The 21,520-nt window shown below is 38.0% G+C and overlaps 4 protein-coding genes and 1 long non-coding RNA gene across 5 annotated transcripts; 3 read left to right on the top strand and 2 right to left on the bottom strand.

Moving 5' to 3' along the window:
- The first annotated feature begins 3,435 nt into the window (after positions 1 to 3,435).
- On the top strand, positions 3,436 to 4,993 carry LOC114824200 (uncharacterized). The gene is made up of 5 exons (XR_003772389.2): positions 3,436 to 3,909; positions 4,103 to 4,175; positions 4,283 to 4,378; positions 4,498 to 4,562; positions 4,671 to 4,993. It is a non-coding gene; the product is annotated as an uncharacterized lncRNA (long non-coding RNA).
- A 674-nt stretch (positions 4,994 to 5,667) lies between these two features.
- LOC103433188 (leucine aminopeptidase-like) lies at positions 5,668 to 8,211 on the top strand. The gene is made up of 4 exons (XM_029100613.2): positions 5,668 to 6,936; positions 7,041 to 7,274; positions 7,360 to 7,686; positions 7,773 to 8,211. Exons 1-4 carry the CDS (start codon positions 5,953 to 5,955, stop codon positions 8,067 to 8,069), a joined length of 1,842 nt encoding a protein of 613 aa, XP_028956446.1. The 5' UTR covers positions 5,668 to 5,952; the 3' UTR covers positions 8,070 to 8,211.
- Positions 8,212 to 8,336: 125 nt separating this feature from the next.
- On the bottom strand, positions 8,337 to 10,488 carry LOC103433104 (serine/threonine-protein kinase ATG1t-like). Its single transcript, XM_008371332.4, has 8 exons — positions 10,059 to 10,488; positions 9,824 to 9,941; positions 9,673 to 9,731; positions 9,398 to 9,462; positions 9,171 to 9,264; positions 9,013 to 9,093; positions 8,824 to 8,935; positions 8,337 to 8,716 (listed from the first exon to the last, which is right to left on the bottom strand). The coding sequence occupies exons 1-8, from the start codon at positions 10,305 to 10,307 to the stop codon at positions 8,616 to 8,618; spliced, it is 879 nt and encodes a 292-aa protein (XP_008369554.2). The 5' UTR covers positions 10,308 to 10,488; the 3' UTR covers positions 8,337 to 8,615.
- Positions 10,489 to 10,969: 481 nt separating this feature from the next.
- Positions 10,970 to 13,381, bottom strand: LOC103433197 (probable disease resistance RPP8-like protein 2). The gene is made up of 3 exons (XM_029106247.1): positions 13,075 to 13,381; positions 12,343 to 12,757; positions 10,970 to 11,819 (listed from the first exon to the last, which is right to left on the bottom strand). Exons 1-3 carry the CDS (start codon positions 13,379 to 13,381, stop codon positions 10,970 to 10,972), a joined length of 1,572 nt encoding a protein of 523 aa, XP_028962080.1.
- Positions 13,382 to 16,322: 2,941 nt separating this feature from the next.
- Positions 16,323 to 20,991, top strand: LOC103433097 (zinc finger CCCH domain-containing protein 11-like). Its single transcript, XM_008371323.4, has 8 exons — positions 16,323 to 16,735; positions 16,882 to 16,966; positions 17,095 to 17,238; positions 17,324 to 17,412; positions 18,238 to 18,426; positions 18,600 to 18,730; positions 18,812 to 18,911; positions 20,601 to 20,991. Exons 1-8 carry the CDS (start codon positions 16,574 to 16,576, stop codon positions 20,808 to 20,810), a joined length of 1,110 nt encoding a protein of 369 aa, XP_008369545.2. The 5' UTR covers positions 16,323 to 16,573; the 3' UTR covers positions 20,811 to 20,991.
- Positions 20,992 to 21,520: the final 529 nt, after the last annotated feature.

Genomic DNA, 21,520 nt, shown 5'->3' with positions numbered 1-21,520 from the left:
ATGTAGCCAATAACGGTGTTGGCATTTTGTGCTGAGATTGATTAATGTCTTGATTTCTTACCTAATGTTGAATCATTTTGAAACACAATATTGTTGTTTGCTGAAACACAAAATGATTAACTTCTCTCAACGTGTAGTGTGTGTTATTATTAATACATTTTACAGGTTCTTTGAATGTGACATCAAAGTGTATTTCGTTTTAGGTGATGTCGCTGTTTTCGTTTGTTTTATTTTTTTGGTTCTTCAGTTTGTTGTTTTGATCTTAGGTTAATATGCTTATACAAATGCTGAGCAATGGATGTAATAGATTGGATTAGGTAAACATTTTTGTGATGGTAATCATTCAGAAGTGATAAGGCAGTTAATAGATCAATAAGTTGTTTGAATAGCAGATGAAAATGTGTCTGTCGTGTTTGGCTGGAGATTACAAAAGTGATTGGATTTTGACAAAAATTTAATGTTTCCTAAAATTTGTTTATAATTTTTGGGAAAAAATCAGAGCACCAATTGGAGTATGTGTTGAAACTATTTTTTATCCGTTTTTCTAATGAGCGTGGTTTCATCTGCTAGGTTAATTATGTATAATTTTTTATTCCAGTTGATGATGTTTGTCTTTTTGCACTGTTACAGATTTTGCACAGATTCTTCGTTCATAATTTGTATCTCTTAATTCAGTTGTGTTTAGCTAAGTATGAACATAAATTATGTGTAGTTGGAAAAGTATTGGTGGAGCTAAAAAAAATTTGATGGATTTTGCAGCATGTTTAATAGCAGTTAAAAATGTGTTTTCTTTTAGCTGACGACATAGTTTTTCATTTCTTTAATTCTTTTGGTTGTTTTCTTTGCTGTTGTAACCTCAGGGTAAAATGTTTATACAGATAGTTAATGACAGACTTACTAGATTGGATTATAAGCGTTTGGATCATGGTTAATCTTGACAGTTAATTTTACAATGTGATAACTGCTACAATCAAATGGATAACTGTAATATCTATCTTAATGGTCTCCAAATTTAATCTTTTATGTATAATGATTTTCCAATGTCTTTACTATTATTGGTATTCCTCTTTTGTAACACAACTTTTCACAACCCGCGGCAACGCGCGGGCACTAAAAACTAGTTATATATACTAAAACTCAGTTTGAAGTCACTGTTCATTAACAGTGATTTGACGAAATTGTCCCTCATTTGCTACCTAATTCTCAGCCTTTTTCCTCTGTTATACAGTGAAATCACGTATTTACCCCCATTGTACGCGTGTTGGTTATTGTGGAAGGAAATGAGGCTGGATGTACGCGTGTTAACCATCTGGGAGGGGAAGCAAGTGTTGGGGATGGTGCAAGCATGTTCTTTTCTCTCTCAGATCTCTCGAGCTCTCTCAAATGTTTCAATAACTTTTCCATTTGCTTCCCTTTTATCTCAACCTGTTTAGGCCCGATTTTACACTATCGGTTCGTGCGATCAAAGCCGTTGATGAACATGGCTCTCAACCGTTGGATGATAGGATAGTTGAGATAATTATTATTGAAAGATACATTGCGATTTTAATCATAATATTATCTTTTAATGGTGAATTATCTTTTTATTATGCATGCACGACAGTAGAGATTGATGACTTGTGGTGTTGGTGTTGTCAGATCATAAAAATTGATGATGGGGTTAGTGTCCATGCCCTGTGAAAGACTACCAATTATATATATATATATATATATATATATATATATAAAGCGGATTGATGGAGGGCGTGATATCTGATGGCCTAGACCACATACAATATTATATATATATATATATATATATATATATATATATATATATATATATAGATAATGGATGGTTGTTTAGATAAATATTATTCAAAGCCTAGCATGTAGGTTATTTTGGGAATCTTAATGGGATAAAGCATGGCTACGGATAGGTTTTTGACAATGTGATGTGATAAGCCTAGATGGACTGATAAGTTTGAAAAGTCTTGGAACAAATCTCACGGCTCAGTTTGAAGGATAGCCTTGGTTTCTGGGTTCTGATACGAATCAACTTCAAGAATTAAAATTGCAATTAAACTCTGCAACATCATCTGACCTTGCAGAGCAAGTACTTCAGTGCTATAAATACAGATGCAGTGGCAACGGAAAAGGACCTGGAATTCAACACACAACTGCCTTGCGCAAACTCTCAACACCTTGAGATTTTTTTATTTTCTTTTTTCGCTAACACATCTTCCATTGGCATCAACAGCACTGCGGCGAGAACGATTGATTACCTATCCAAGTCCCGGTCGAGAAGGATTTCTGAATCCTTATTGGTCGAGGTCATCTCATCAGCCTTCTCGGCGAAGTGAGGTGTTACAAGTTATTACATTCGGCATGTTGAAAGCCGAATCTGATATTGAACTTCGTAAAAATAGTAGCCTTGTCTTCAGGTTCGAGGGCCCAAGAGGTCGAGACGTGTTCCTTCCTCGGCCGCAATCGCAAGACGCAGAAGTCAGCCGCGTACCCAACGCAACATCAACAAATTTACTCCTCGGTCGAGCTCGACCGACGAGTTGGCACGCCCCGCATTCACCGAAGGACGTAGTTAGCTTATAGATTACTCGGCCTGCGTGCCACGTAGGCTTTGTAGTTTTTAGGGCCAACACAACCTGAAACCAACAAATCCCAAAAACCCTCGAGCCCTCCAACAAAATCGGGAAAAAACACCATCTTCGCCCAAAATTTTGAAGTTTCTCAAGAATTCTCGCATTTTCCTGAGATTTTTTTGTATGGGCTTTGGTAGCAGATGAAGATCGATGACAGTGATCAGAGTTCGTCACATGACATTGTGGTAAGCTATTGAATCTAATTGGCGATTTTTTTGTATGATTGTTTGTTATTGGGATTTGGGATGTTGGGAATAATTTGTTTGGTTTTTGTGTGGATGCAGCTCGGCAACGAACAAGTTGATCACATCCTGAGTTTTCCGACTAATTTATTCAATCGGATCGGTTCTGATTTTGTCCCTCCATAGCATCTGCAGCACTATCTGCCTTGCTTTCGTCACAGCTTGGCTTTCACTTCCTCAGGTAAAGTTTCCACCTTTTTTTATTTAGGAAAATAACAAAAATTCCAAATTTATTGAATTATTTAGTGATTTTCTATTGAGTTTTTTCTTAAAATTTTTAATATAAATTTTTTGAATTGGAATAGGGGGAATGGTGGATGTGAGAGTTTCTTTTACAGCAGTTCAAAGGGAGAGCTTGAGAGACAGTGGACTTTTCCCCTATTCCTCCACAATCGCTTTTACCAATTTCCAAGAACACATTAAATTCCCTCAAAATATAAGCCGAGGTATGGAAAAGCTTCGAATTCCTTGGTTTCCTCCAATTAGTATGCAGAACTCTCAAAAAAGAAAGTAGTGAGGGTTGAATTTCTACCCTCATATAGATATGGAAAAGCTTAGAATGGTGAAGTGAGGGTTCAATGACTTATTACTCATTTTGGTCTATTTAAATAAAGTTATCTGATTGGTTTGATTTGTGTTGTGTACATTTACTTCTTGGGTATATTTGTGTTTTTGGACTTATTTGTTTCTGTATCGGTTGTTGACAGAATGGATAGGGTGCCAAAAAGAGAGGTGGCATTAGGAATAATGGCTTTTTTGAGAGAATTAGAGTTTGATCTCTTCATTTGGGTTGTGCATATTTCGTTTGATCTCTTACTTTGGGTTGTGCAGATTTCATTTGAATTAATTTGGGTTGTGAGGAAGTGAATAATTATTTGAATTAATTAATTTCTCTTGGGTTGTGCATATTTCCTTTGAACTAATTTGGGTTGTGTTTGAGCATTGTACATGCATGAACGTGGGTAAAGAGTATGAGGATAAAGGGAAGAGAAAATGTTGTGATCATCCACCTCAAACGATTTGTTGAGGTATTTTTTGTACCTTTTTTTTGTTTAAAATTATATGTTTTTCATATGTTAGGAGTATGTCATCGAGGAATGTTAGTGCCTCTTTATTCAAATTTTTCTTTATTTAAATATATATATGTGTTTAGAAGTGTAAATTTGTATAATTGAATCTTTGCTCCAATTTTATATTTCATTTTTTTGTGACTTTCTGCAGAACTTGGAATCAGCTTTTCACATAACATGGATGATGAATATAAGAAACTCATACACAGAATTACTCCACCAAGGTATATACAAATTAAAATCATAACTTGCGTCAATATAGAAAAAATTATTTTTTAGCACACAAGTTTGACATAATAATTTTTCTCATAATTTATAAAATTTTGTACAGATTTATGCTACCTGGCAATCAACGACTAATATTACTTTCAAGAAGGCAAGACCAACATATGGCATGTCACATCGGTATATTTTTCACAAACAGATGGTAAAATTGTACACATCACTTAGACAAGTTTCAATCTTTTTTGCTTCCATTGTAACACATTTCTAATTAACATTTCGTACTAAATTTTGATTAAACTTTATTTAAATGTTTGATTTCAGAATTTCACAAGTCGAATTACCACCTCAATAATAGGAAAAAAATACATTTGATCTCCGGTTATAAGGTGACCTCACCTCTCTCCCTCCCTCCCTCCCTCCCTCCCTAAACTCAATTTTGAACTTTTTATGCATATTTTTTTTTGAATCATTGGCTGTCTTTATTATTTTTGTAGTTGTATTCACAACTGTCCAAGAGAGTACAACAAAAGGTCAATTTTTCCATTGGAAGCACCTCAAGTTAGGAACAAGTCTGTTATCCAATTACATTCATGGCATATAACACTTGAAAGGTCAATTTTCCATTGGAAGCACCTCAAGCTAGGAACAAGTCTGTTATCCAATTACATTCATGGCATATAACACTTGAAAAAGCTAATGATGTATTTCAACATTGTTTAGCATGTGGCAAGCTTTGTTTGACTGATATACTCAATACTGCATTTGTAATTTTATCATTGGTCCAACTTTTTGAATAAACAATTTCTCTTTCTTTGCACTTTGAAAAAATGGATTTTTATATTTTTTGTTAGTATCTAAATTTGTTCCGTTCATGATAAGGTTTAGCAAAATGTCTCATATGATTTTCAATCCCGCAGCATCGCGCGGGTGCAAATTTCTAGTGTTATCTATTAAAGAGTCATTCACAAACCCAATAAAAATGAGATTTTCTAATAGGGTGAGATATCCACACACATTTTTTTACTTCTCACACATCCTTCTAATTTTCGAGTGTCGGATCAAATGAATTGAAGAAGATCAAATGACAGAAATTAACCAGATATATGTGAGAAGTAAAAATGATGTGTGGATAGCACACTCTTTTCTAATTTATACCCTTTAATCGCTTTAGAAAAAACCTATAATTTTTTCTTCATTTAGTGAATGTCAATCAAAATATAGCAGAAATTTCACCAGTTTAGAAATAAGCTACAATTTTCTATTTATTCAGTACATGTCTTTTGAAACGTGGCAGAATTTTTACTTCTTTACAAAGAAATTATACTCTTTTGTTTATTTGATACACGTCATTCGAAACGTACAAGAATTTTCACCACTTTAGAAAAAAGTTATACTCCTTTATTTACTTAGGAATGTCATTCTATCCATAGCCGAATTTTCACGCTTAAGAAAGAATCTGAGACTTCAAAAAGAAAAAGAAAAGTATCAAATTCTTAGTAAATAATCTTAAAACTTTACCCTATATACATGCCGGTGTACGATTTTCTTCTCCCTCCAGAATGTTGAAAGGCAAAGCCAAAATAATGAAAATGGATCATCTCCGGATTCATTCTATCAAATTCACTCAATCAATGAATCGAACCTTTAAAATTTCATCTAGACATAGCCAAAATAATAACCAGAAAACTGAAGAAATATTGTTTATTGCTCTCTGTCTATTTAAATTCCTTATTTGTCCGTTTCCGGTTCCACGCTCTAAAGCCCAAGCATTTCCCGATGGCGCCCATCGACCCTCACTCGTTCACTGACTCGACTCACCCACTCGCCACCCATATTTCCCTCTCCTTCTTCTTCGACTTCCCCTCCTCCACCATCCACGCCTCCGCCCTCCTCACCCTCCCCGCCCCGTACTCCGGCCCACTCTCCCTCGACATCCGTGCCCTCACAGTCCACTCCGTCATCGATCCCCATAAACCCTCCCGTCCTCTCTCTTACGTCATCTCCCATCCTGACCCAATCAAAGGCTGCCACCTCACCTTCACCCTCTCCAACGCAGCCTCCGTCTTTATACTGTACTCCACCTCCCCCTCCTCCTCCGCCCTCCAGTGGCTCTCCCCTCCCCAGACCTTTAACAAGACGCTGCCGTTTGTCTACACCCAATGCCACGCCATCCACGCGCGCTCCGTCTTCCCCTGCCAGGACACTCCCGCTGCGCGTTTACGCTACGCGGCCAAGCTCAACGTCCCCCGCCAGCTCTCCGCCGTCATGTCCGCGCGTCACGTCTCCCGCCGCGACCCGATCGCCGGCGAGGGGTCGGCGCTGGTCTCCGGCGACGCCTTGTGGTGCTCTGAGGACAGGGTCGTCGAGGAGTTCGTGATGGAGCAGTCAATCCCGCCGTACCTGTTCGCGTTCGCCGTCGGTGAGCTGGGGTTCCGGGAGGTGGGCCCGAGGACTAGGGTTTACTCTGAGGCGGTGCCGGCGGTGCTTGAATCGGCGGTGATGGAGTTCGCGAGCACCGAGGACATGATCAGGCAAGGGGAGGCCTTGTTTGGGCCGTACGTGTGGGAAAGGTTCGATCTTTTGGTGCTGCCCCCGAGCTTCCCGTATGCTGGAATGGAGAATCCGAGAATGACGTTCGTGACGCCGACGGTGCTCAAAGGCGACGCCAGCGGCGCGCGGCTGGTGGCGCACGAGCTGGCTCATAGCTGGACTGGGAACTTGATCACCAACAAAACTAACGAGCATTTTTGGTTGAATGAGGTACTGAATTTACATTCAAACATTCACCGGTTCAACTTTTCGGGCTTAAACTAATGAGCATTGGCAGTTGATGTCAGGGTGTTAATATTTACTTATTGCTGCAGGGTTTCACGACATATGCTGATAGGAGAATTGTTGAGGCTGTTCAAGGCGAGGACCGAGCTGCACTGAACATTGGAATCGGCTGGCGGGGTTTGCACAAGGAAATGGAGAGGTTCAAGGATAGCTTGGAGGTCACAAGGCTGAAAACCAACCAGGATGGAGTTGATCCAGATGATGTGTATTCTCGAGTCCCTTATGAAAAGGGTTTCCAGTTTCTATGGCGCATCGAACGTCAGGTATCTTGAAGTTGTAACTTCTTTTGTTTCTAGATGTTGTCCTGTAAAGACGATCTGATCGGCACTTGTTTTTCGGAATCTGAAGGTTGGAAGGCCTGCGTTTGATGAGTTTCTGAAGAAATACATTGCCACCTTCAAGTTCCAGTCAATTGATACCGATACGTTTCTCGAGTTTCTCAAGGCAAACCTACCTGGAATAGAGAAAGAGGTTGACTTAGTGGTGTGGACTGAGGGCACTGGTATCCCTCCTGATGCGTATGAACCGGTTTCTAACATATATGCAAAGATTGTGTCCATGGCAAATGAATTTAAGCTTGGTAGGATGCCAGGGGAGGATGAAGTTGCTGACTGGAGAGGGCAGGAGTGGGAACTCTACTTGGAGAACCTCCCCAAGCCTATTGAACCTTCACAGGTACTTATTTTCTACGACTTGATTCCATAGCAGCCTTCGACACGCATAGTTACTTAATTTCTTAGCTCTTGTGACTTGATTTGCAGGTTGTAGAGTTGAACTCGCGCTTCAGGCTGGCAGAATCAAAAGATTATGATGTGAAGGTGACATTTCTCCTGCTGGCCATTGCTTCCAACTGCAAAGACTACTTGGGCGAGGTGGAGAGAACTTTGAAGGAAGTTGGGAGGAAGAAGTACCTTGTCTCCCTCTACGGGGCTCTTGTGGAAGGCAATGGAAATGAAGAAGGGAAGATTCTGGCCAAGCAGGTGTTTGCAGCCGCTCGCGAGACTTACCACCCTATAGCTCAAGGCGGTATTGAAACAATCTTAAACAAGCACTGCTGAAATTGTGTGTGAGAATGTAGAGTACACGAACCGCAATTTGGAAGCGAATCCTTGACTTCGTTGTTGGCTATGTCCTAATCTCTGAGATCTGTAGCCTGTGCATGTGAATGATCTCGTAAATAAAATGTAGCTGACTTTTGTATCTCGCTTGCTGATGCCTGATGATATTTTATGTGTAAATTCGAAAATACGAATCAAAGCTATGCCTGCAAAATCAATTTTACTTGATGCATGACAGGAACGAGAATAATACTCATAAAGTCTCGCTTTCGTAGGAGGATTTCAATTTCTATTATATCATGAACATGTCCATTTACAGAAGCAAGTAACTCAGAGTTATTGGAATCAACGGACTTTCGGTATTCACTTATGATTTCTACACAGTTACTACCAAATCAGTCTAAAACAGTAAAATTGCACTTCTCCCGATCCATGGCAAAGCCATGGAGCTTGGAGGTCTTGACATATCTGTTCAACACCTCTTCTAGTGCAGTTTATCGTATTGGGAATCATACACATCAGTAAAATCATCTTCTGTACAGAGTGCTAGAACATTTGTGTACCCGTAATTATTTCACATCTCAACTCTTCTAAAAAACCTTGCAAAAAACTGTGCGAATAGAATTCGCTGAAGGACAGGCGCTTAACTGCAGTAGTGCATCAGTACGTCAGAGAATTGCTAAACATAATGTATAGCAAGTTTTGGCGATAAGTACAATAATAATATGAAAGAGCGGCTGGTAAAATGCTAAACCTGGATTTGGAGACAACAGTTTTGAACACATATCGACAGAGTCAGGATGCAATCTAGAAAGGATGACTTCGTCGAAAGGAAGGTATGTGGATGACTTGATGGTCTTAAGCACCTGGAAAGTATATTTATCAAAGATTTGGCCAAGCATGACTAAAGGACCTTTTCCGACAAAAAGCGGGAAGTTAGTACCTGAACATTAGTCCTACCAGGGAAAGGAGGGCGACCATTGAGAAGCTCGAAAAGAATTACGCCAATACTCCACATGTCAACCTATAAACTGAATCCGTCAATTTTGATTTATCGTGATTGAAAGGGGAAAATGACACAAGTTATAGACAAGACCGTACCTTCCCATCGTATCTTTCAAACTGAAGAACTTCAGGTGCCATGTACAACGGGGATCCACAAACTGTCTCCGCATAATCACCTGGATGTAAACTTCTGTACACGGCAGCAAAGATAAGCTAATAAGGAACGAAACCACCACAGTTGGTTGCTTTAAATCATACTAAACACATCCTAAACTGGGTTAGCGGATGAATTTCGGCATATGGATCTCTCTGCTAGAGTTTACCTTGAGAGGCCGAAATCAGCTACCTTTAGCACCGCATCATCTTGAGTGCCAGAGAGTAGAATGTTCTAGTAATACAAAATACAACAATTCAGCCGATTTACAGAATTCTGATAGAGATTTACGATTCAATTCCACATTAAGGGTGCAATGCAATCCGAAAGGTTGAAATCAATCAATATGCATTCAATTTGTATAACAAAACCAATTGTTTAGCATAGATTTCAAGATCTCTAATTGCATTTTGTTACCATCTTTCCATAAACTCTTGTTTTTACCTCCGGTTTCAAGTCTCGATGAATGATGTGGTGCGAATGTAGTATTTTCAACGCGGCTCCTGCAACCAAAACAAGAATTTGATTATATTCAGACCGGAGTATCAAAGCGGCCTGAAGACAAGTAAAGATGCAAAAAAAGTTAAGAAGCTACCAAGCTGCTGCATAAATCTCTTGGCAATCTGTTCTTCAACTTGCCCGTGCTGCCGGATATAAGCAGCCAGATTTCCCCCATCACAAAACTCCAACACCATGAATATGCAGCTTTCATCCTACAACGAACATATGAGCTTGACTTCACGAAAACAAATTAACAAATTCACAATAAAAATCACAAGAAAAACTTTTATAATCGAATCAATTGAAAGGCGAGGAGGGTGATTGAAAACCTGGAAAGCATTGAGGAGGCGGATGATGTTTGGGTGGTTAACGGAGGATAAGAAATTGAGCTCGCAATCCAAGCAGTTCTTGAGGTGGCGGTTGAGTCGGGAAAGGTGGACCTGCTTGAGAGCCACCACCTTGCCGCTTTGCCGGTGCACGGCTTTCCAAACGGTGGAGAAAGAGCCTCGTCCCACCTCTGATATCACAATATAGTCCCCTTTGAGTGCGGAGACAACACCCTTGCTTTCAGCTTCCATAGAATCTTTGAGCTCTCCAGTAACAAGTAACAAGCGGGTCTATTTGTTTTTATTGGGTGGAAGATTCCGGTGATTATATTGTGTTGTGATTACATATCAAGAACTTCGGTCTCGTTGAAAGTGTTTTAATACGAATGAGAGCATTTTCTATGAAAATGTTTTTGAAATCAATCTTTTGTAAAATGTAAGTGAATTTGAAAAAAAACAGAAGCATATAACTAGTGATTCTTTAAAAATAAAAAAACATTTCAAATTATAGAATTAAAAAATATTTTCTAAAAACGTACTCTCAAATGAGTCCTGTTGGAAATAATTAGGCAATCACTAACTTTTATTTATTTATTTTTTTTTTTCAGTAGATGACAGATAAAAAACACTTAGATTTGACATCTCTCACTATATAAATAATCTCAAACGGGTTGATATTTATGTCGAGTGAATTGTAAATTTGGAGTGAATGTTGACATGCTCGAATAAAAGAAATCTCCTATTTTTGCTTCAAGTTATCAACAATTTTACAAGAAGTCTTCAAATACATTCAACTTCACCGTAATTCTTTTATAAGCGTAGTTTGCTAAAAGTGCTTTTATTAAAAGCATGTCAACATCAAGTGTCTCCCATAAAATGGTAAACAAGCTCGTCATTCAGAAAAGTCGAACTGTTTAAGTCCTCCAATATTCAAGTGAAGGGGAAGTGAAAAAATCCGTAATCAAAACAGAGTTCACATGCTGGATTTTGTAAAATTCCTCTCCTCCTTCCTCAAGCCCGCTACCGAATCCACGAGTCACCCCTTTGATGGTTAATTCCTTGAGGGTAGTAACATACCGAAGGCCGTCTGGAACTGTAAACGAGGGCGAGCAACGCTCAATGTGCAACCTGGAGAGACTAGGCATGGCTCCCTTCTCCACCCTCCACTCCTTTAATTCTATCAAGCTGTGAAGAGAAAGGAAATCAAGACGAAGAAAGCCTCCTGCTGAGCAAACAAGTGGTCCGGGAAAATAGCCGAGGGCAGCATTATTATCCAGGAAAAGCATTCGTAAGCTTGGCAGCTTCTCTAGTATTTCTATGTTATCGTCCTTGAGACGATCGTGATGAATTCCACAGAGTGTTAGCTCGGTGAGGTTTGGAAGGAACAAGAGGTCTTCTGGTAACTGTCTGATACGTCCCTTTACTCGCAGCTTGTATATATGAGGACAGCTTAATACTACGTTCCACGCTCCATCATGAAAAGATGCCATTGATAGAGACTGCAGATTGTCAAATGTAAGGCTCCCCTTCTCGATGGTTTCGTCGTCAAATAGCCTTACCTCCAATCTTCGAAGGTTGGTCAAGTTAACAAAATCATACAGATCAGATGCCGAAACTGAAACATTGACCACCGTCCGCAAATTACTTGCATGAGTGGCAAATGACAGTCTCTCTTCTCCTCTTATTATCGAGGATTCGAGGGTAAATACACATGTCTCAATTTCTCCATCTTCCACAACACGTTTGGCACTTTCAGCAGCAACCCTGAATGAGCATTAGTGCCGCGTAAATCTAGAGTTTGCAGACATACCAAATTACCCACAGACGATGGAAGCTCTTGCATCTTAGTATTCCTTAGACTTAAAAATCTTAAGTGGACCAGATTCCCAATTTCACCTGGTAACTTGAAGCTTCTTCTCATGAAAATATCTTCAAACTTCAAAACTCTGAGAAGTTTGTAGCTATTTAACAGTGACCGTAGTACTCTTTGACCGAAATTTAGGTTCAAAATAAACTGTTTTGGGACAAAGAAAAGCATAGACCTAAGATGTCTATCTCTTTCATCTCTGTTTAGATAATAAAAATCAAGCTCCTTTTCCAAATAGATGGCAAGTCTTTGAACTCTACCGCTCGTTGTTTCCTTGGTTACTGTGGCTGCAGAGTAATTGATAATACGAAGAATGTTCCACTCTTTTGCCTTCACCATAACAAATCTCGCATAAGACCATGGAGACAACTAGTCTTAATCTTCTTTGTTAAACCATGTTGTCCAACTTGAACCATAGACCTGTCTACCAACTCACTTAAGCACCCGTAAGATACATCTTCCATTTTTTCCATGGATGTTGATGATACAAAACCTTCAGCCATCCATAGTTGAGTCAATCTATTCACCGGTGTTTCATAATCTTTCGGAAAATGGGCTAAATAGAGAAAGCATAGTTTCAACTGATATGGTAAGTTATCATAACTCAAAGCCAATAACCGTAATACACCACCGGATTCTTCACCTTCGTATTCAGGTCCAAGGTCAGTGGCTCTCCTTATGTATGCATAGAAATTCATATGTACCATATCCCACTCATCAACGGAGTTTTTTCTAGATAGAAGTCCTACAAGCACAGTGATGGCGAATGGCAAACCTTCACAATGTCGAAGCATCTTCATTCCTAGATCTTTCTTCTTTGCATAAATTTCAGGGTCTGAGAAACTATTAAAACCAGAACATTTAACTACCTATGTTTCTCGGGAACTAGAAATTGGAACTACACAAATAACAAATTATTTCTATGCTAGATCAAGGGTTCAGTAAATTCTTGAATCCGCGGTGTGATTTGATATGTCGTTATTCCATACAAACTCTAGTGTCAAATGAAACGATATAATCCCTATTCAATTGATAAATAATAAGAAAAGTAGAGATAAAAGCTTTGTGTGAGAAGAGAACATACTTGTATCTTCCATTTGAAACATTGCTATCTTCTCAAACAGTTCCCAACTTTCATCTTCATTCAATGACAGCGGTTGGTAGATGAAGCCATTTTTATCTGCACAGTAGGCCACTTCTTTGTTGCAACTTTTAAGACAAAAGCTTCAGCGACATCCTCCAGATCATAAGCAGCATCTCTAACGCTTGCGACCCAAGTGCGTACTCCATCATCATCATGTCCATGACTTGCATCTGCATCTTTCAGATAACCTTGCATAAATTGTAGCTCGGTTTGTACAAGCTCAACCTGATCACCTACTCCACCCAAGAGTTTCAATTCCGGAATGATTGAGTCTGTGAGCCGTTCAAGCACCATTAAAACAACAGCATCGGCCATATTAATCTCTCTTCTTCAGACGATCAACAACTATGTTAAGCAGTTTTCCTCCTTCTGATTTTTAGATCCAGGAAATAATGCCACCAAAGATTAGTATAATCCTGCCTGTCTGATTCAAACTCAAATTAAATATTTTGCAAAGTCAAATTAATATTTTGTAATTCTTCAACAAGAAGCAAAGCACTCGAGATTTCTTAATTTAATTTTACAAAGACCTTTACAAAGTCAACGATATATGATAGTGAAGTTTCCGATGCAAGTTGCCAATTATATTTTGAAGAGACGGTCAATCCAATTTTATATCTGCCATACAACTATACAAGCAAAAAACAGTCTGCATAAAATCATCACAAGTAAATTTTCTGCAGGTGGGTGAAATGAACTCCGCGCTAAGAAGTTCCTTTCCTCCACAGAATGTAGTCCACTGCCGCTTCTACATTATCCACAACCTACAAGAAGAACAAAAGGGATGGAACTTCTTAGCGCGCATAGAATTCATTTCACTCGTAACACAATATGCAATCAAATGCAAGTTATAAGTTCTACACAATTTTTAGACTTGCAGGTGAGAGACTTATCTCCAGTATCCACAACCAAGTATGGTAATGAATCTAATGATATATGCATATCAGTGTACATTGTAAGTGGTTCAAATATGCATAAGCACTCTTGTATCATATATTCTGTGAGACACGATGGTGTACGGTTCAAGATTCTTTTTAACAAGCGATATTCAACTTTAAATTAAATGTAGTGCCAGTAGTGTTTCCAACTCGAATGCATAGTGGGAGAAATTTGCCATAGCCAATGTGGCTACACCCACCCGCGTCTGCACACAGGTAGGTGCTAAACAATTTGAACATGACAGGAATCCCAGTCTCACCTGTTGTAAGATGCTTGCTGGAGAAATTATGAAAGTGCCCGTTCCAAGTCGCTCGGAAGAAATGCAGCCTGTTTGTGTACAAGCAGGCAGCTGATCTGGATCATTCCAAGTATAGTATGAAACTTAGAGTTGAAAGAAAAGGGAGTTGATGATGTTACAAAGGGCAACGAAAACAAAAAAAATTAATAATCCTACGATGTTCTTCAATACAGGAATGGAGCAAATCATCCAAATAAAACCCTTTTGTTAGACATGGAAAATGCATCCAATAGAAGTATAGAACCCTTCTGTGCGTAAGCATACTTTGCTAGAAGTGCTTTTAGTAGAAGCATGTTGAATTTAAGTGTTGCTTGAAAGGGTACTACTTAGATATAGCACCTAGATAATGGATGTGTGCCACTGCTAACTTCATTTATTTACTCATTAACAAGGAACAGAGTTTCTCACTTAACTCGTTGAGATTATGCATAAGCTGCTTGACATCTGCCTAAAATTGCCGTGCCCAGCCCCATACGTATCTGTAAAACAAGGGGAAAAAATAAGAAAACGAAAAAAGAGTTGTTATTGTCATTCCAAAATGTCATCTTAAAAACGCAACGGAAAATTAATTTGTGCAGGAACAAAAGGACATTTAACTTACCATTTGATTCCACAAAAATTCTCTACTCACAGCAGGTGTAATCATAACAGAATGCCCATGTTGGATTTTGTAAAAATCCTCTCCCCCTCCCCCAAGGCTGCTACATAATTCAGGAACCATCCTTTTGATGGTTAATTCCTTGATTGTTTTTTCCCTGTCACATAGCTTTAACGCCAATTTTCTGAGATTGGTTAAGTTAACCAAATCGTATAGATCACATGCCCTAATTGAAACAATGACTGACATCTGCAATTGCCTGTATAAGTAGCAAATGACAGTTTCCGTCTTCCATTTTTCATACAATATACGTGTCTCAATCATTCTATCTTACAAAACACATTTGAAATTTTCTCCATAAGAATTAAACGCAGGTGTACGTAAGTCTAGAGTCTGCAAACATACCAAATTGGCTTAAAAACCTTAAGTAGATTTTGAACATTGAAGTTAGACATCTTCAAACTTCAAAGCTCTAAAAGCAATTTGAGGTAAAAAAAAAAAAAAAAAAAAAAAAACAAACAAACAAACTTCTTGTTGTAAAAGTTGTGGAGGCCCATGTTTTTTGTTTGTGTGTTTATTATATTTGGGCATTCTCTTATGTAATCTATCTGTTGTGTTATAAATAAAGTAAACTTTTGATTCAAAAAAAAAAGTTGTGGGAGTGAATGCCTACGTGTTTTTAGCCAAATGTGAGGAAAACTTTAGAATAGTGACCATGTTGTTGTATGAGGTTTTTTAATGAGCTCTTATTTCACCTTTGTAAGTTTTCACAGGTGTGGCTTTATTTAAAAAGCATTCTGTGTGTGATCACAATACACATCAAAAAGAAAAGAAGTGAAAACAATAATATCAATATTCCTATCTTTCTCTCTTTACCTGCCATCCTTTTATGTTAGAGTTACGAAACTAAACGGTGTGATAAATTGGACCCGCTTCCAATAGCGCAGCTAGGAAATTTTCATTGGGTGAGCTAGCTTAAAGATTTAAATCTTTATAAACAAAGAAACTTAATATTGTAATTTTCAGAGTGTGCTCTAGCTTAAGAAAATTTCACAAGGTAAGCTAAGAATTTTCGTTATTAAACAAATACGTATTAAAATTCAAACAAATCCAAACTTGTACATGTACAAGAAGTGATGAGAAACATGATGTAATAAAAAGAGATGGTTTGTAAACTGTATTATATAATTTTATATGGTTAAATCAAAAGAATTAAGATTAGTAATTAAATATATAATGGGCTACATTCGAAAATCAATAAAAATTACATGTAAAATTTTAATTTTTTACGAAAAGCTAGCTGGGATATAGCCCAAGATAGTCCTTAACATAGCTACGTCATTGCTCACGCTTCGCTCATGTCCTTAGCAAATGTTAGCTCTCTAAATTTTGCCTATTTATAACACTTATGAGATGACTTTTGACACATGGCACTCGACACGAGCAAAGTTGGCATTTTATGTCACCCAAACAAAACACCTCACTCGACCTCCGCTCGCCCTTCCTTCTCGCGCACAGAGAGGGCTCTCGAAAACCCTAATCGTCATCTCTGATTCAAAATTAAGCAAATCCCCACCGGAAGTTAACAACTTTTATTCAATTTGGAAACACTGGTTGCTCAAATTTCCCCCTTTTTCCATTAATTTTGTCTGTTCGTTGAATCGACGTAGTCATGCCGCCAAAGGCATCGAAGGCCGACTTGGCGAAGAAGCAGAAGGTTGTGGAGGACAAAACCTTCGGGCTCAAGAACAAGAACAAGAGCAAGAACGTCCAGAAGTACGTCCAGAATCTCAAGCAGGCAGTCCAGCCCAAAGTAGACCCAGCCAAAGCCAAGGTCCGATTTATATCTCTGTTGTTTTTCCCCTATTGGGTTCTGTTTGGATACGCAGAAAATTAGCTGAGAATGTAAATTAACTATTTTTATTGGAGTTAGTGTTTGGGTTGGAATTGGGTTTTATCAAATTTTGATGGGTTTTGCAGAAAAAGAAGGAGGAAGAGAAAGCCAAAGAGAAGGAGCTCAATGATTTGTTTAAGGTTGCTGTTAGTCAGCCGAAAGTGCCAGCTGGTATGTAGTACTAGTATGTACTGCAACTCTCACATTTTTTGTAATTTTGTTTGGTGATGGTCGATTATATTGTGTTCGATAGCGGATTGGTTTTGATATGCTTGTAATCGAATTGGGAATTTGAATAGGTGTTGATCCCAAGTCTATATTATGCGAGTTTTTCAAGTTTGGGCAATGTACCAAGGGATTCAAGTGCAAGTTTTCGCATGACTTGAATGTCCAGAGGAAGGGTGAAAAGATTGATATTTACAGTGATAAGCGTGATGATGAAGGTGAGGGGATTAACATATCTTGTTTAATGTTCTGATGCTAATTTATCGCACATGTTTTGCTTATGCTAGACTGATTATTTTTCAGACACTATGGAGGATTGGGATCAAGCGACGTTGGAAAAGGTTGTGGAGTCAAAGAAGAATGAGTATAACCAGAATAAGCCCACTGAAATTGTATGTCGGTTTTCTTATCGTAAATTGTTTTTTTATATCTGATATAGAAGCTTTTAGTGTAATTTGCATTTGAATGTGTTGCTCTCTATCTGTCTTTAGATATTCATCTATCTATCCCTCCTTCCTTCCTCCATACCCACCCTTTAAATGTTTCTGATGATTTAGGATGGAATATGGAGGCATTTCTGGGCATATTACCCATTACATCAATAATATGTTTCATGAGGAGTAAAAAAAGAAGAGGGAGGCACAGTCTTAGTTGCATGGGACATCGGTCTTCTTTTAATACTAGTTTAGGTGATGTAGGTCAGTTTTGCAATCCTTGATCCTAAGGGTTATGTTAAGAGTTAAATCATTAATGTCGTAATCTGATAACTGAAAGAACAAGTCATTGACAATAGGGTATGTTACAACTTTATGCAAGTACATGTAGAGTTCAGGTGATCAATTTATGTCTTATGTAGATAGATTTGGCGGATGGATACTTTTACTTTTACTCATTTCAGTTGTTGGTTTACTCTGTTTGGCTGTTTGCGGTGCTGAATGTTACTTAAGACATTCTTGTAAGGAATCTGTAATGTGAAACAATATTTGGGATTTAGTTTGGATTCTCTATTGTAGGCTATGCTAGTGAGTTAAATTGGGTTGAGTTGTAGAATAATAGAGGAGAAATTATTTTTTGTCTTTGAGATGAGAAAATATAAACATTAAAAATAGTGACAGGTAGAAAATAACATGCTTTTTCTAATTTTGGCCATATTCATTTGGTAATGTGAAATCTCTGAATGTAGTTATGAATCTAAGGCAGGCTTTCTATATGTACAGGTTTGCAAACACTTCTTAGATGCAGTGGAAAAGAAGCAGTATGGTTGGTTTTGGTCTTGTCCAAATGGTGGAAAAGAGTGCCACTACAGACATGCTCTTCCTCCTGGTTATGTTTTGAAATCTCAGATGAAGGCGCTTCTTGATGAAGAGGCTGAAAAAGTTGCCATTGAGGATGAAATTGAAAATCAGGTGATGATCATATTGATTTTGTTGACTTTACTTTTTCATTTTATCCATGTGTTGTGATAGAGACCTTATGTACATTTGCAACTATATGTATAGTATCCCTCGGTACTTTTAGCTTTATTTCTTCGGTTTTGTATATCTAATTCTTACTGTTGATCATCTGCTGGTTACTGCAGCGTGCAAAAGTAACAACGATTACTCCAATGACCACTGAGTTGTTCATGCAATGGAGGAATAAAAAGACTGAAGAGAAAGAGGCTGGCTTGGCTGCACAACGAGCAGAGAGGGCTAAGAATGACCGCATGAGGTTCTGTTCCTTTTTATTTTTTTTGCGTTTTTGTAAATTTTTTTGTTTTATGCTATTGACTGAAGTTTTCCTGTATTTCAGTGGTCGTGAGTTGTTTCTTTCGGATGCTAGTGTGTTTGTGGATGATGCTGAAGCATATGAAAAATACCAAAGACAAGATCCTGAGGCTTCTGAAGAGAAGGTAATATGTCCTTTTGGTATATGCGTGCAATTGATTTTATGGACTAATAGTATACCATTTTGAAGTCAGTGAAGCCTTAGTATGTTCTTTTGGTATTATTTTGGCTAAAATTTAACTTCCAACTTCTCATCACTGTCTTGTGTGAATATTATTTCTATCTGTGAATTTGCTTCCTTTTTGTATTAAGCGAGGTTTCCGTATCTCAAGTCAGCATGCTTTTTAGCTGCCAAATAAAATCATTGGCTTACCAACAGAGATAAGAGTCCACATCTGCTCTTTTTCAATCACATAATTTTAATGCTGGGGTTCAGGCCATTGCATTTTGGTTTTGTTTTGGTGGGGGGAGGGGGGGGGGGGTTGCAGAATTGACAGTTATTGTAGTAATAACGCTGTGAAAGATGGGTTGAAGGGATCTTTGAACATTCTTATAAGTTCGCCAAGGTAATACCAAAATTATGTGATTGAAGCCAATAAGATTCTCTGTTGGTACTGTCATTCACCTCTCCATAAATGGGGGTAAGACTAGCCGACATTCACCTCTCCCAGACCCTGCGTAAAGCGGGAGCCTTATGCACTGGGTACGACCTTTTTAAATCCTTGTTCTTATCACATTATGTTTTTCACATTGTATCTCTTTGTTGGTTTCGTTTATACTAGATCATGGTGTGAAGATTTTTTTTCTGGTGAGATCATAAAATTTTGATTACAGATGCATGCATCAAGATCCTTTTAAGGGTTTATACTATGTTTTTCTTAGCCCTTTCTGGTTCTGTCTGTTGCCTTGTTCCATGCCTTATGAGCATACTCTGACTGACTTCTGTTCTAACCATGAACCGTGTAAAGCGAGCATCTGTGACTCTGTAAACTTGTGCTCTTACCGTTAACATGCCTACATGTATGTGCACTCTCTTCATGTTAATTGTTGCCATGTTATTTTAGGCCACAAAAATTCTATTAGTTGGCTGGTGCTTTGAACTTCCGTAGTTCACTTATGTGATCATATTCATTTCGCTACTTGTTACTTCCTTTGTTTGGCCATGAATTATTGTTTGTTCTCCCCGTCTTTCCTGTGATCAAGGAGGTCAAACCTTATAAAACTGGTCATTTTAATTTGTTTCAAAAGTTTAGGTTCCTCCTGTTTCGAAGGAGTGGTCCCCTTTTGACTTGTAGATAGTCTATGGGGAGAATCTACGGGACATATGGATAAAAACCATTTTCTTCAAAACATGATTTTAACCTTGATACACGCTTTTCACATATGCCAAAGAAAATGAAGACATTTTGAGATTGAAGTTTAATGTTGATGTGAAAACACTGGAGAGAAAATTTCATACATTCTTAGTAGTGGACGACTTGGTTCACCTTTGTTGTCCTATTTTTTTCATTAATAAAAGTTTGTTTCGTATAAAAAAGAATATTAATCAGTAACTCATGAACCAAAATCTCCGCTTTGGTTTTTCTAGTTTTGGCAGACAAGTATTATCATAACTTTGAAGGACTGTTTTTACTCATTACCCGAGGACCAAAAATTCTGAAACAAGGAGCATTTATATTATGGATGTGCTTTTGTATACAGTGCTTTCTTAAACTCTTAGATTACCTGGTTCAAATATTGTTGTATGGTTCCCATTTACATGGACAATTTCCATTTTATTTTGTTATCTGAGTTTTGACTCTGTTCCATTTCAGGCCAAAGACAACTCAGCAGCAGGAGGACCAAGCGCCTCTACTAGTGCTGCTGGTTCTGAAGTCCCCGTCGATAATGATAATGAAGATGATGATGATGATGATGATGATGATGATGATGACGAGTTGGACTTGGATGAGTTAAATGAACTTGAAGCAAGTTTGTCAAAAACATCCATTCAGATACGGGAGCCCGGTATAGAGACATCTTGAAGAGGGGGAGAGAGTACTGTTGACAATTTGCTTGTTGGGGGCCGAAAGAGACGAGATATTGAGAAATGAGAGAGGAAGTAATGTATTATTCATCCTGAGATGCTGTCTTTATGCTAAATTCTTGGTGTTCTGGATTTGACTTGGTGTTTTATGCAAGAAAAAAAATCCAAATTTTGATTCAGATTGCTGTTCTTACCGTCAACTTTGGTAGTCTTCTGTATTTTTATAATTTGCATTTTCCTACTGTGCTGAGTTGTTAACTTCAACTTTGTTATTTCAATTTTATTTTTCATAATTATCTATGTGGTATCTTTAACCGGACACGTGGGCTCTGCATTTTTTAACAGAAGTTAACGGAATGGATCATTGCTCCATGTTTTGTTAAATTTAAGGAACAAAATTAACAGATGAAAACTAGGTTAAAGTTATAGCTCAGAGATTAATTCTAAATTTAAGTCAAATTAGGCTGTATCTAGTAACCAGTTGCAATTTGGCAACCCCAAAAGTTGGTGGCTTTTTTGACTTGCTTGATCAGCCTTTAAAGTAACTTCACTAGAGGCAATAAACGACTGGGATCCAAACTTCCAGTCAAAAAGCTTCAACGTATTCACTTGCTCTGCTGGCTCGGTCCAAAGACCTATTTCAATTAAATTAGAAGAATATCTTGTCCTTTGTTTTTACAAATATTATGGCCAGACGTTTAAAATGAA

Source organism: Malus domestica, chromosome 01 (genome assembly GCF_042453785.1).
Source record: "Malus domestica chromosome 01, GDT2T_hap1".
Classification (NCBI taxonomy): Eukaryota; Viridiplantae; Streptophyta; class Magnoliopsida; order Rosales; family Rosaceae; genus Malus; species Malus domestica.
This window is presented reverse-complemented; position numbering and strand designations above follow the sequence as displayed.

What these genes read in the sequence shown, in the direction of transcription:
- LOC103433188 (XM_029100613.2), top strand. Translation starts at nt 5,953, where the DNA reads ATGGCGCCCATCGACCCTCACTCGTTCACTGACTCGACTCACCCACTC. An exon ending in AGCATTTTTGGTTGAATGAG is followed by an intron (nt 6,937 to 7,040) that starts GTACTGAATTTA and finishes TTATTGCTGCAG; the next exon opens with GGTTTCACGACATATGCTGA. An exon ending in AGCCTATTGAACCTTCACAG is followed by an intron (nt 7,687 to 7,772) that starts GTACTTATTTTC and finishes CTTGATTTGCAG; the next exon opens with GTTGTAGAGTTGAACTCGCG.
- LOC103433197 (XM_029106247.1), bottom strand. Translation starts at nt 13,381, where the DNA reads ATGGCCGATGCTGTTGTTTTAATGGTGCTTGAACGGCTCACAGACTCA. An exon ending in GGCTTCATCTACCAACCGCT is followed by an intron (nt 12,758 to 13,074) that starts GTCATTGAATGA and finishes ATAGTTTCTCAG; the next exon opens with ACCCTGAAATTTATGCAAAG. An exon ending in TTAAGTGAGTTGGTAGACAG is followed by an intron (nt 11,820 to 12,342) that starts GTCTATGGTTCA and finishes ATGCTCATTCAG; the next exon opens with GGTTGCTGCTGAAAGTGCCA.
- LOC103433104 (XM_008371332.4), bottom strand. Translation starts at nt 10,307, where the DNA reads ATGGAAGCTGAAAGCAAGGGTGTTGTCTCCGCACTCAAAGGGGACTAT. An exon ending in ATCGAGACTTGAAACCGGAG is followed by an intron (nt 9,463 to 9,672) that starts GTAAAAACAAGA and finishes TTGTATTACTAG; the next exon opens with AACATTCTACTCTCTGGCAC. An exon ending in TTGAAAGATACGATGGGAAG is followed by an intron (nt 9,094 to 9,170) that starts GTACGGTCTTGT and finishes TTCAGTTTATAG; the next exon opens with GTTGACATGTGGAGTATTGG.
- LOC103433097 (XM_008371323.4), top strand. Translation starts at nt 16,574, where the DNA reads ATGCCGCCAAAGGCATCGAAGGCCGACTTGGCGAAGAAGCAGAAGGTT. An exon ending in TAGACCCAGCCAAAGCCAAG is followed by an intron (nt 16,736 to 16,881) that starts GTCCGATTTATA and finishes TGGGTTTTGCAG; the next exon opens with AAAAAGAAGGAGGAAGAGAA. An exon ending in TCAGCCGAAAGTGCCAGCTG is followed by an intron (nt 16,967 to 17,094) that starts GTATGTAGTACT and finishes GAATTTGAATAG; the next exon opens with GTGTTGATCCCAAGTCTATA.